General features: G+C 47.7%; 1 protein-coding gene across 5 annotated transcripts in view; it reads right to left on the bottom strand.

The window, feature by feature from the left end:
- Positions 1-1,835: 1,835 nt before the first annotated feature.
- GMPR (guanosine monophosphate reductase) overlaps positions 1,836-14,114 on the bottom strand; it is a 29,588-nt gene continuing 17,309 nt past the window's right edge. For all 5 annotated transcript variants that reach the window (XM_081015310.1, XM_081015307.1, XM_081015308.1 and 2 more), the window contains exons 7-9: positions 5,949-5,991; positions 3,688-3,847; positions 1,836-2,519 (exon numbers count right to left, since the gene is read on the bottom strand). In XM_081015310.1, the coding sequence (XP_080871436.1) occupies positions 2,342-2,519; positions 3,688-3,847; positions 5,949-5,991 (381 nt within the window). In that variant the 3' untranslated portion in view covers positions 1,836-2,341. The remainder of the gene's footprint in view (positions 2,520-3,687; positions 3,848-5,948; positions 5,992-14,114) is intronic.

The following is a 14,114-nucleotide window of genomic DNA, read 5'->3' as shown; positions in this document are numbered from 1 at the left end:
GAGAGATGTCCAGCCAATTTGAGGGTGGGAGCAGGCGTACCTAAAATTCCATTCTGCAGACTTTTAACACTTTTAGAATGATGGTGGAAACATAACCAAATCCAAACGTATCAAGTGTTGCAAAGCTTTGCCATGCAATGGGAAAGGTGATTCTGTTCTAGGGGGAATGTTAGGAATAGTTTGTTTCAAATAGAGAATGTATGTTTTTAAGAATCATATTCCTGTTTTATATTTAAATCAACCCAAAGGAGAAAATTTATTCTTCAAAACACAATCAATGAATGACTACTCACAAGCAAGCTCCATTGGAACTTACTTTTCAGTAAAACTTACTTTTCAGTGGAACTTACTTTTCAGTAAGTGTGGGTTCAAGATTTCCGTTTTGATGTTTAAAAATCATTCCTTTAAAAAATAACTTCCACTGCGCTTTCAGATCACTTGCATGTGTTCAGCTTTGGAAATGTTGTAGTTGTGAATGCCCAGCAACTACGCATATCCACTGTCAAGTTCCGTGTAGCACACATGTACAAGCTGTCAATTTCGTTACTCCAGTTATTATATCAAAGACTTGACGGCAGCCAAGTCCATAGGGCTGACAGGGAAGGACCTGTTGCAATATGAAATTTTCTGTCTCAACTGCTAAAGGACCATTTGTCTGCACCTTAAAGTCTCAAGATTAGAAGATAAAGAAATACTGGAGAGAATGAAGAGACATTTTTTTAAAAAATCCAGTGCAAGTTCCTAAAATGTAATATATAATTAGACCACACACCTTCAGTATAGTTGGTTGCAGTGTCTTCCAGGATGGGAATGAGTACTTTAAAAGTACAACAGAGATGTGATGCTGTAGCTCTCAATATCCCAGAAAATTCAAACCTGCTAGCAAATTAGGCTGCTATCTTTTTCTGCGGTGGTTTTAAGACACTGTTCCAGTTCAGAAATTTGTGTGTACATTTGTATGCTCGCTTCTCTCTTTACTTATTAGATCATCTATGAAAGTAAAATAATCAGCAAATGACGAGTAGATTACATTTTATTCATTGGCATACTCCTACCTTTCTACCCACCCCAGCTTAAACTGGCTTTTCAAAGGAAGGCTGCTAATGACTCCAAGGGAGGGGAGTGGATTACAAAAACTCCGAGACGGAAGCAGAAAGCACCTCTGAGCTCCCTGTCAAATGCAGGAGGGAAGGCAGGTTTTGCCCTCAGTCTATCTATGAATGCAATTGCTCACGTTCATGTAAGAAAGTGAAGCAGATGCACCCTGGGACTTGGGAATTTCACTGTCCAGCACTTTAATGTTAGAGGCAGGCAGCCATCACTTATACTAGAGGAAAAGGAAGTCACAGCAGCAGAAGGCCTGCGTGACAAAAAACAAACAAACCTTAGCCAGTGAACCGGCAGTTCCAGACTGAAGGTCATAACCACACTGCCCCTTATCTGAAAGACCTTGGTTATGAGGAGCTGTGGAGCTGACTGGCGCCTAAAACTACAGAACTCCACTTACAACTTCCCTGCAAGTATTCTGTAGTGTCTGGAAACACTTGATCTTTGATAAATGGAATGAGGTGGCTTAATCAGGCCCTGAACAGTAGGAACCAAAAAATATATATGAAGCCGATGTTTGTCCTCTGTCCTTAACCAAAGGAATCTTGAGAAATATAGCAACCACCATTATCTTGGAAATATCCTACATGAATATAAAAGACATGTCCATTTCCTTTGTTTGAATGTCTCTGCCAGCAAAGCATTGCAATAAAATTAATATAACTATTTAATCAACAATTTTAAGAACATGAATATATCAGCACGCATTAAAAATCAAGTACTTAATGTCACAGAGAAAAGCAGCATTTTATTTTATTTTTTTAGTTCTAGAGGTGTTGGCCGAAGGTTGGCATGCTGGGGCCACACTCCGGCAATGAGCACCTTCTAGTTTTCAGTTGCTCTCCTGGCTTTTCTGACTTCTGCACCATGTTAAAGGAGCAGAAGAAACCGGTCAGTTGACTGTATAAAGCTTAGGTGGGTTTGCTCATACTGGTAACAACTGTTCCAACAGAATGAAGATCTGACTAGATCAAACTATAGAATTCTCATTTAAATAGAGTGCTACTGTATTTTGAACAAAGAATAAATCATCATGGGCGTAGCTGAAGTGTATGGCTTGACCTCCTTAGGCTTAACCCCACCACTACAACAAACTTTTTTTGGGGGGGGCAATCAACCTTCTTCCTCTTCTAGCTTGAAGTATGCCAGCAAGAAGCCATCTTGCCCCCCAAAAAATGGAAGAGAGGGAGAACAGACAGCACGTTTTACAGCCCCACAGCTTCTTCCTCTTTGGCTAATAAGCTGTGCTGTGCTGCTGAGTTACCCGAATGAAAGTTGTCCTTCGACTAAGCTCCTTGAGTTTGGCAGCTCCCACGTAGGTGCAGGTAGACCGTAAGCCGCCCAGGATGTCACGAATGGTATCCTCCACATCCCCTCTGTAAGGCACCTCCACCGTTTTGCCCTCTGACGCTCTGAAGGTAAAGGCAGATTGATTTGCACTAGTAGGAGTCGTTCTTTTCAATGAACAAAAATCAAATTTCTCTAGGAATTTTTTTAAAAAGTGCTTTCCTTAACATGCACTGGATGTGGGCCTTTCAACAGCACAAGCCGCCTCCAAACACATAATAGTTATTTTTGCTTGTACAAGACCCACCGCCCAAATAAGATTAGATTGGTAAGGCAACCCTAGCAATGTGTTGTGCTGGTGGTGGTTGTGTAAAGGGGTGGGGAGAGGAGACAAAATTAAAACTGATAATGCAATTTTCTAAAAATGCTGTCAAAAAGTAATTTTAAGTCTGTACAGGGTTTTTTATACTTATGAAAACCTTCATAACATGCTTATTAGCTGATCCAATCTCCTTGACAGCTCCAGGATGAGAAAATCACATTTACTGGAGCATATCATGGCCTCTCTTGAGGTACTTTCTTCCAGTCAGGTGGGGGAAAAGATTATGCATCTTCAGTATAGTTAATATGAAACACTAATCTGAAACGGAGGCAAAATTATATAGTCTGAATTTCTAGGGCAGTCTGGACTATCTGACAAGGGCTCTTTCACTTGTTTGAAAGACAAGCTATGAAAGGAAATACGGGTGACAGCTTACTGATAGCCCAAACATGTTATTGCACCCTGAGATCCCTATTACATCCAAAAGAAACCAGGGGATGCTATCTCCTGAATACTGATTTTCTTAATTTAAATTATTCCCATTTAGTAAACAGAACTTGGTGTATGGTTCTTGTCCGACAGTTGTGCTTTGCACAGGATGCGGAGTGTGTTGCTAGAGAAAAAAATTAATCCATTCTATAGTAAACTAGAAGCCAGATGCCACAATACCACACAAAGGTACAACTAAACCCATTAGGCTTAAGCATTCATTTCTCTTGCATTGGATTGGCCATTCCATATAATCAGGCTGCCTCAATTTACAAGACACTGGTCTGAATTCCAGACTGATTGCTAAGCGAGGATTCATTGCCCTTGTACTAGAGAGTTAGGGATACAGCCATGGCGCCTGCTGGCAATAACAGGTTGCACTTAGATCTCCGCTATTTGCTGCCAGGGACAACATCCAAAAATGAGGGAGCTGGAAGAGTGGAACTTAATTCTGTGCCAAAAATTCTGAGTGCAGCTGGTACCTGTATTCTGCAACACCTCCCACATGCTTCTTCATGGCTGTGTCAGAGCTCATTCCATAGAAGAGCTTCACCTTCTTGCCGTTTTTTTCAATAATCTCTCCAGCACATTGGTCATGTCCTGCAAACATGCCCCCGAGCATCACAAAATCAGCACCAGCTCCTGTGATAGAAAGAGGGTATTAAGAGTTGAGTGTGCAGCAAAGAAGGCCAAAAGAGAGCATAGCTGAAATGCAATTCCTATCTGGCCAGGATGTATCAATAAAAGAAACCTAGTCATTCATGGGAATTTTATCTTTTTAAAAAAGTAGGACTTGGATTACATGAGAGGGCATATGGAAATTGGTTCAGAAATGCTCATATATGTTTTCTACCCAACTGCTTCCTAAGGAAGGCCTTCTTCACACTTTGAGAACCAGGAGCAGAGAATCACAGAATTGTAGAGTTGGAAGGGACCCTGAGGATCATCTAGTACAACCCCCCTGCAATGCAAGAATATGCAGCTGTCCCATATGGGGATTGAACCTGCAACCTTGGCATTATCAGCAGTATTCTACCAACTGAGCTATCCAGACTAATGAAATGTTGCTGGCATGTATCTGCATGTACGTAAGAATGTGATCAGAAGAAACAAGAATCCTGTGCTCCTTGGCCCAAATAAGAGACTAGTGAAACTTCCCATCTCAGCAGCTAAATGTGGTTGCCTCACCATTTGGAAATAGCTTCCATGCCACCATCATAAAGGCTGTGTGAAAGAAAGACGTAACAATTTTGTCGTTCATGTTCAACTAGAATCCTTCCGCCAATGGAAGACAGCTATCATCCCAACCTCTAGCATTTCTCCCCATTTTCTGCAGCTAGACCTCTTCAAGGGCAAACTCTGTTCCTGGATGATGATGATGATTACTGTAGTCAAATGCCAAGATCTAACATCTGTATTTCCATACATTTTGGGAGGTGGCACAATTTTCATTGCGTTTAGATGAAATTAGATTATGTTTCGGGGAAACAAAGCTTAAGAAAGTAAAACAGTGGAACCGCTTGAAGTAGTTTCTTGCTTGCCCAATTCCAGCAAAGGTTCCTACTGAAATAAAGCCATTTTTTTCTAGTAGCAAGGCGTCCCCCTGCCTGCTTAAAACGTAGTGAGAAGGTGGAATAGCCTTAGCTATAGCTTTAAGGAAATGAGTGATGTCAACATGGGTGAAGCACCAAATTGAATTATTCTGGTATGGGAGGATTTTAACCAAACTGAGGGCTCATCCTCATTACCTCTTGTCCCATGCCTAGAAAGCATGGGTCTGGGTGGTTTCCCCCTTGTCATACTCCTTTCCCAGGAAAAACCTGCTCTTTAGCTCTAAATCGGAGGAAATGTTAATCCAGGGAAAACCCGAATTACCATTTGCTCCAACTGAGCACTAAAAAGCAGTTTTCCCCAGGGAAAAGCAGTGGGACAAGAGCTGTCGATAAACCCTAACAGTGCAATACCTAACAATGTGTATTCAGAAGTCCTATTGAATTTCACTAAGGCTTACTCCCAAATAAGGCGGGTTAGGACTGCAGCCGAAAGCAGGGTGCAGAATCAGCACTTTGGTGGCACACATTCAGCAGATTCAGAAGTGAGCATCATTATCCCACCTCCACAAAGATCATGTAACTGCATGTAGCTTGTATCCTGTGTCAACCAACAGCAGGTGGCTTGGTGGAGCAGCGGCACTTGCCTGACCTGACAGCCGAATCACTGCTGCTTACATGGAGGGGCAAGGTGGTGGGGAAAGCAGGATGGTGGAAACACAGCAGCAAAGCCAATCTGCCGCCTTCCCCATTTTTGGCCAGGAAAGCAATATTCCTTTTTTGCAGCTGTGGCTTGTGGCTGCAAAGCAGTCCCAGCTTTAATTAGAATGGAAGAACATACTCATGACTGCACACTTCTGAATGCACTCCTGATTTTTCCTTTGAAATGTGATCACCTGATGTCACATGAAGCCAGATGATTGACAGGTGGGCAGCTCTACCTGCCTATCAAAAATAGCCTACAAGGGGTGGGGGCAGTTCTAGACCCAGCTCACTAGCCAGATGCAGTTTCCCACTCCTGAGCTAAGCCATGGTATGGATTAGTACGTGTGAACTAGGCCAGTTTCAGTCTGTGAAGTAGTTTCCATTCTGCTTCCTCTGAGTTATGTGGAAGATAAATGGGAGGTGAGATCTTTAATCAGACAGTAGGTCCTAATGCTCTTCACATTTCTCAAGCAGCAAACAATACTCACCAAAAGCTTTGGCAACATCTCCTGGACAGCTGCACCCTCCATCCTACATAAAAGAGGGAGAGAAGTCAGTGTCGAAGTTTGCATTTGTTGTAGCCCAATAGTTGTATCCAACGATACCACAAACAGTTCAATATCAATAGATAACTGTTTGGAATGAAATGACCACGCACCTGTCTAAGCTGGCCCATGGGAACAAGGAGATAAAGATTTGGCCCACCCAGGCCAAAAAGGTCCCCCACTCCTGTTGTGGCTCACCATGAATGAGCAGGGTTTTGTGGCAGGCACCTCACTTTTCCTCTGGCGCAAGTGGGAGTAACAAGCCATATTAGAAGGACGATGGTTTGTTTCTCCTGAATTAAGTATGATCAGAAAGCAAAGAACAGATTTTGACTTTAGGATCAATGTTTCTTTGGGGACAGAAACCACAATTCCAGATTCAGACATGGCATCCCAGGCTTTGCTGCTTCCACTCACCCCAGAGAAGAAGTGAATTGGGAGTGATTGGGCAGTTGTGGCCTTAGCAAGCTGCCCATTCACCCTAAGCCATAAACCATGGTTTGCCAAAAAACGTGGATTAGGCCACTATGTTCAGACATAAATGGTTTGGGTTTTTTTTTCATCAGAGAGGGCTATTGGAGGAGGGGACCAAGAAAACATCCCTGCTTGAGCACAGATCTCCTTGGGCAAATTGCTCGGCTAATCCATCCATTCATCAGCTGCTACATGCATATACCCTATAATATGTGATAACCCACCCTCAAATAGGGAGGGATGGAATACTTTGCTTTTCAGACATGGGTTAATTTGCCTCCTAGGTAGTTGCATATTTGTTAAAGAAACTACATGGGAGGGAGGAGGCACAATTTTACTGTCCCATTGCAGGTTGATTTTATTCAGTTTATTCAACATTCATAGAACTAAAAGCCTTCATGAAATTCTCATTTCTTCAACTGTGGTGAGGAAAAATGCAGGAATATATACTCATTCCGGAGACGAGATGGCAGGGGGCACTGCTCTTAACGTAGTCTATCATCTAACCAATATCTGACAGTGATCTGAATACTAATGCAGAGACATACAAGAAGCAGATAAGCGTTCTACCAAATACTCCTCATTTTTTCTATCCTTTAAAAAGTGGTGACCAGACTAGACCACTAAATGGGACCCATCAACAGAATGCAGAGTCAATTCCAACTTCTGAGCCAGAAGTTAAACTCTTTGGATCTCTTGGTTCTATAATATTCCCCAGCCCTGAAGCTGGCTTTGCTACTTTTAGATACTGTGGAACCTCCACAAAATGGTTATCAAATTGGTTTCAGCTGGAAGGGCAGGTTGTTTGAATGTACCCTATTCCAAAGCAATGCTGGCTGGGACTCCCGTCTGGCATGATAAATACTGGCTCTTGCCACAAGAGGGCACTTCAAAATATATTCAGTCTCCCAAACTGACACAGTTAAGTCGCCTCATGTTGATTTTAGTAGGCCTCCAAGACATGTAGGAATTGGCTCTCACATTTTCTAAACTAAAGCCAGATTAGCCATTACTCCAACATCCTTGCAGCAGTTCCTCACTCCCTAATAATATATAGTAAAGCAAAATGTGTAATACGACACCATTACACCTCAGGTTTCCTTTTTGTTATGTACTGAGTTGAATAGGATCCAAACTGTAGCAGTCTGATTGGTCCTAGAACAATAGGATCCAAAAGGCAGCAGTCTGATTGGTCCTAGAACAATAGGATTCAGAATGCAGCAGTCTGATTGGTCCTAGAACAATGCAGCAGTATGATTGGTTGGCAGGAACCACCCAATCCTGCTCCAGATAGAAGTGAATCCACAACCTGATTGGCTTACAGTAGAATTCCAGAATTAGCCAATCATGTGCAGCCCATTGTGTAAATAATGTATATAAAGCAGATACTGTGAGGGGACATTTATTCATTCCTCCTCACCACTATGAGCTGAATAAAGAGCATGAAATCACTTTGCGACTCTGAGTATATTTCACTGGCGACGAAGGTGGGATCCCGCTGAGCTGACTGCCACACACAGCACCGCAGCACCGCCAACTGCCGCACCGCTGCCTCGCACCGTGTATCCAGGCTTCAGCTCCGGGGCACAAGGAACTCAGAATGGCAGCCAACAGCAGCTTCTCGCCATTCAACCCAGCATCTGGAGACTGGGAAGCGTACGCCTCCCGTTTCACCTTCCTCCTAGAAGCCAAAGGGGTCACCGACGAAGAAGACGCCAAGAAGAGGGCGATATTCTTCAGCGTCTGCGGAGAGGAGACGTTTGAAATCGCCCGGGCTCTCCTTGCGCCTGAAGACGTCGCTACTGTTCCATACAAAACAATAATGGAACAGCTGAAGGGGCACTTTTCGCCGCAGCCCTCAGTGGTGGCTCGTCGAAATGCCTTCTACGCAAAGCGGCAAGCCCCTGGGGAAACCATAACTGGGTTTGTGACCTCTCTCTGCCAAGCCGCCCGGTTCTGCAACTTCTCAGAGCTGGAGAACATGCTTCGTGACCGCCTCGTCGGTGGCCTGAAGGATGAGAAGCTGCAACGGCGCCTCTACGCTAAGAAGGACCTAACGTTCCAGGTCGCTCTGGAGGAGGCCCTGGCAACAGAAGCTGCCGAGAGGTCGACCCAAGAGGCACGGCCGAGCCTGCCATCCCAACCGAGGGTCCACCATGAAGACCTCACCGACGACTCAGGATCCGACAGGGAGGAGGTGCACCGAGTACAGCAGCGCACTCAAGCAGCGCACAGACCACAGCTGCCTCGACGAGAAGGAGGGAACTGCGCAAGCTGCGGGGAGAGTCACGAGAGGAGGACCTGCCGTTTCCGCAATGCAGAGTGCAGGCAGTGCAGAAAATCGGGACACATCGCCCGGGTGTGTCGGGCTCGGCCCACCCGACACCAGGCATCAGATGACCAATCCAAGAGCCCCAGGTCCCGGGGCCCAACGCACCAAGGCAACTCGACGGAGCTCACGGACTTCCAGGTATACCAGTTGCCCCACCCCAACGTAGAGAAAATTTATGTAGAGGTACAGATAGAGGGGGCCCCATGCCGCATGGAGCTTGACACGGGTTCAACTCTATCCATAATCTCGGCAAGGACCTTAAGGAAACTGTGTCCCACTGGGGGTCCCAAACTCAGGCCGGCCCCATTCACCCTCCGGGACTTCCAGAAACGTAAGGTCCCCACAATGGGGGTGGGGACCTTCAGGGTGCAATACCGAGGGCGGACGCGGCAACTGGACTTGCTTGTGGTCAAGGGCCCCTACATTAGCTTACTGGGATTGGCATGGTTTGGACCACTGGGGCTAGCTGTCACCGGGGTGAACCACACTAGCTTACAAGTGGACGTGGACGCCATATGCAAGGAATTTCCAGGGGTTTTCGATGGGAAATTGGGACAGTATACGGGCCCCCCCATTGCGCTACAGCTTGACCCCGCAGTACGACCGGTCAGGCTCAAGGCCCGCCGGGTCCCGTTCGCCTTGAAACCCCGTATAGACGAGGAATTGGACCGACTCGTAGAGCAAGGAGTGCTGGAGCCGGTGCCTAATGCTCCCTGGGAAACCCCAATCGTCACACCCGTCAAGCCTAATGGTTCGGTCCGCATCTGCGCAGACTACAAATGTACCATAAACAAGGCCCTCACGGCCCACGCATACCCAGTGCCAGTGGTCAGCCATGTCCTTGCCACCCTGGCTGGGTCGAAAATTTTTGGCAAGCTGGACTTGGCCCAAGCATATCAACAGCTGCCAGTAGATGAGGCCACAGCAGAGGCACAGACGATTGTGACACACAGAGGAGCGTTCAGGGTAAAGCGGCTGCAATTCGGTGTCAGCGTGGCACCAGGCATATTCCAGAATATAATGGACTCTCTCCTTAAAGGGATTCCTGGCGTCACCCCCTTCTTCGATGATGTGTTGATTGCCGGCCCCACACCAGAGGAGTTTGAGGACCGCCTCCGCACCGTTCTGCACCGTTTCCAGACGGCGGGTCTCAAGGTGAAGCGGGAAAAATGTCTACTAGGAGTGCCTCAGGTGGACTTTCTGGGATTTATGGTGGACGCAGAAGGGGTCCACCCGACTGGGGACAAGGTACGGGCCATTTGTGATGCCCCAGCGCCCAAGAGCAAGACTGAACTTCAGGCCTTCTTGGGACTATTGAACTTTTACCATTCCTTCCTTCCCCACAAGGCGGCGGTAGCGGAGCCCCTACACAGACTCCTGGACAAGCGGGCCCCTTGGGTGTGGGGCCAGCGCCAGGAGGCCGCATTCCAGGCAGTCAAGGACTTGCTTGTCTCAAACTCGGTCTTGGCACACTTCGACGAGAGGCTGCCGGTGGTGCTAGCATGCGACGCCTCACCCTATGGCATTGGAGCTGTCCTGGGGCACCAACTCCCGGATGGAAGAGAGGTACCGGTGGCGTACTTTTCCCAGACACTCAACACAACCGAGCGGAACTACTCGCAAATCGACAAGGAGGGTCTGGCAATCGTAAAGGGAGTAAAAAAATTCCATGATTTCTTGTACGGGCGGCCCTTCACCGTGGTGACTGACCACAAGCCGTTGCTTGGCTTGTTTGCCCCCGAAAAGCAGACCCCCCAAGTGCTGTCTCCTCGCGTCCTCAGGTGGTCAATTTTCCTTGCCAGCTACCAGTATGCACTGATTCACCGACCTGGGAAGGCGATGGGCCATGCGGACGCCCTCAGCAGGCTACCACTACCGGAAACAGGCCCTGACCCAGCACCTGCACAAGAGGTTATGAGCCTGGAGCTGCTTCCCGACCGCCCCATTCAGGCACAAGAAGTTGCACACCATTCCAAGAAAGATAGGGTCATCTCCCGGGTCCTGGACTGGGTGTGGAGGGGATGGCCCAGCAGCAGCCCCGGGCCAGAATTCGCCGGCTACACAACCCGCAAACATGAACTGTCGGCCCACAAGGGGTGCCTGTTATGGGGAAGCAGAGTCGTTGTTCCCCAGCCCCTCTGCAAAAGGGTCCTCACAGCCCTACACGAGACACATCCAGGGGTAGTAAGAATGAAGGCCCTTGCCAGGAGTTATGTGTGGTGGCCGGGGATCGATGGAGAGATAGAGGCCTGGGTCAAACACTGCCAGGCCTGCCAAGAATCCCGCCCAGATCCCCCAAGGGCCCCAGTCCAGTCCTGGGAGTCCGCCCGAGCACCATGGTCACGCCTGCATGTGGATTTTGCTGGCCCCTTTCAGGGGAAAACATTCTTCATAGTGGTGGACTCCTACACCAAATGGCTGGAAGTCGCACTGGTACCGTCCACTTCCACGTCCGCAGCCATCCGGGTACTACGCAGGCTGTTTGCAACCCACGGGCTCCCTGACACTCTCGTCTCAGACAACGGGACTGCATTTACGTCAGGAGAATTCCAAACCTTCACAGCGCAGAACGCCATCCGCCACATCCGTTCGGCGCCGTTCCACCCTGCCACCAATGGCCAAGCAGAACGCATGGTGCGGACCACCAAGGACACCCTTCGCCGCATGACGCAAGGGGACTGGGAGTACCGCCTTGCCACATTCCTTCTAGCACAGCACAGCACCCCCAGCTCAACGACTGGCCGGAGCCCCGCTGAACTACTAATGGGTCGGCGCCTTGCAATCAGATTGGACCGCCTTCACCCCGATAGAGCTCAGGATGAGGTAGTGGTGGGGGAAGGCAGGAACCCCCGGACCTTCGAGGCCCAGGACCCAGTGTACGCAAAGAATTTTGGGGCAGGCCCAGCATGGGTACCCGCCACAATCACCAGGGTCACTGGCCCCGTGTCGTACGAGGTGCTAACGGATGGGGGGCAATGCTGGCGCCGCCACTGCGACCAGATACGGCGACGATTCCCGGGAGAAAACCAGGAGGAGGACAGGTCAGAGGAGTCCCAAGGGAACAGCGGGGCAGTGAGGCCCATAGAGCAGGAGGGGCCAGCAGGAGAGGCAGAATCAGTAAATACAGAGAGGACCCGTGAGGCCGAAAGGACACCGGAACCAGAACCACGACTGAGCGAGCCGGTTGCACCAGACCAAACAGCCGCATCACAGCCAGCATCCTTGGAACACGAGCCAGAACCCGGAGCCCGGACCAGGGAACACCCCAGGCCACAACGCACACGTAGGCCGCCGGCATACCTTGAGGACTATGAATGCGACCTCCCGGGCAGGACTGGAACTTAGAGGGGAGGGGTGTTATGTACTGAGTTGAATAGGATCCAAACTGTAGCAGTCTGATTGGTCCTAGAACAATAGGATTCAGAATGCAGCAGTCTGATTGGTCCTAGAACAATGCAGCAGTATGATTGGTTGGCAGGAACCACCCAATCCTGCTCCAGATAGAAGTGAATCCACAACCTGATTGGCTTACAGTAGAATTCCAGAATTAGCCAATCATGTGCAGCCCATTGTGTAAATAATGTATATAAAGCAGATACTGTGAGGGGACATTTATTCATTCCTCCTCACCACTATGAGCTGAATAAAGAGCATGAAATCACTTTGCGACTCTGAGTATATTTCACTTTTCCTTATAAAGTGTCAGAAACAGATATGAAAGCTAGGAGCTAAGTGGCACCTTAAACCTAGGTTATGGGCGCAACAATGGAATGTCTAGGCACTATTTTTTATAACAAGAATACAAAGATGAAAATAAATGAACTTGCAGCTAAAATACTATGTTCATTTTTCACATGGTCCAGTCCAGGGGTCTGCAACCTTTAAGACAAAAAGAGCCACTTGGACCCGTTTCCGAAGAAAAGAAAACTGGGAGCCGCAAAACTCGTCATTATAAAAATAACTTTTTTGTCACTTTTTTTTATTATTTCTTTGTTTGACCTCTCAGAATTACTCCTCCTCATAGAAATAAACGTTAAATTAACAAGTTACCTTTTTGTGTGTGTGTGTTCTTCACTCCCCTTCAAAACAGTGACCAGCGTACATGCCCCCTTTCAATGCAGTGACCAGCGTACATGCCCCTTACAATGTAGCGGGCGGGCGGGAAGGTGACGGGACGGTGCTTGACTAACGCACGCACCGCCCCCATGCGACGTCACAGCCAGTACAGCGCACAATGCGCCTCCTCCCCTCGCTAGTATCCGCCCCGGAGCCGCAGCAAAGGTGTAAAAGAGCCACATGCGGCTCCGGAGCCACGGGTTGCAGACCCCTGGTCTAGTCCTTCCCCTGCCCACCATGCTAATATTCTTAAGAGGGTCTCTTCTCCAGTCTTCAGAGAGTAGCTGGGAGTGGGAAGGCAGAAAAAGGTCCTCCTTTCCTTCCACTCTGCAGTTTTAATCTGAAATCTTAGGCTCAGTACTGTGCCCAGAGCTCAGAAAATGCTTGCCCTCATGAAATTCCCTGTTGCAAAATGCGCCTAGAACAATGGGAGTTTCGAACACTGAAAGTGGAGCAGAGATGGTGAATACTAGAGTACAATGACATGAACATATTTTGCTCTAAGACACGTTACTAGAAGATGCAGGGACTCTGAGGTTGCCTCTTTTCCACAGCAGGTCACGTGTCTCCAGCAATTTGTCCTTTCAGCCTAAGTAGCTGGGGCTCACTACAAAGTATGATGGCTGACTCCTTGGTTCTTTGCTGAGCTGCCATAGGAGGAAACCAAATAGGAACTAACTGGGTAGCTTTTCCATCATTACTCTGGCTTTTTGCTACAGGTTTGGACCAAATAACAGATCATCACAGAAGAACATTTTCAGAGGGTAGCTGGCTTAGTCTGCTGCGGCACAAAGAGCCTTATGGCATGTGAAATATTTCAAGAACTAAAGCCTACTTCATTCAGAAATATATACTGTTATAGATTTGGGCGACCCCCCCTAAACACTATAAATTAATAAATGGTAGGATTTTGATTATCTGGAGTATTGAGGGGAAGATTGGAGGTCAGTGGAAAAGTACAGGCTAAGATTGCTTCCCAAGCCAGGGCCTCACCTGAGATAGAGGCATTAACATGACAAAATGGGTTGATAGCCCATCTGAGAGCCTGAGCCTGGGCAGACAGAGGTTGCCAACTTGCCACAGTGGTGGGGTGTGGGTTCGAAGTGACAGGAGAGTTTTGAGCATGGTGTGCTGGGAAGAAGAGAGGGAGAAGAAAGACAGGGATCTATCTTGTGAAGGCTGGCTGG

The sequence above is a fragment of the Podarcis pityusensis genome, assembly GCF_964106645.2.
Source record: "Podarcis pityusensis genome assembly, chromosome: 7".
In the NCBI taxonomy this organism is placed as follows: domain Eukaryota; kingdom Metazoa; phylum Chordata; class Lepidosauria; order Squamata; family Lacertidae; genus Podarcis; species Podarcis pityusensis.
This window is presented reverse-complemented; position numbering and strand designations above follow the sequence as displayed.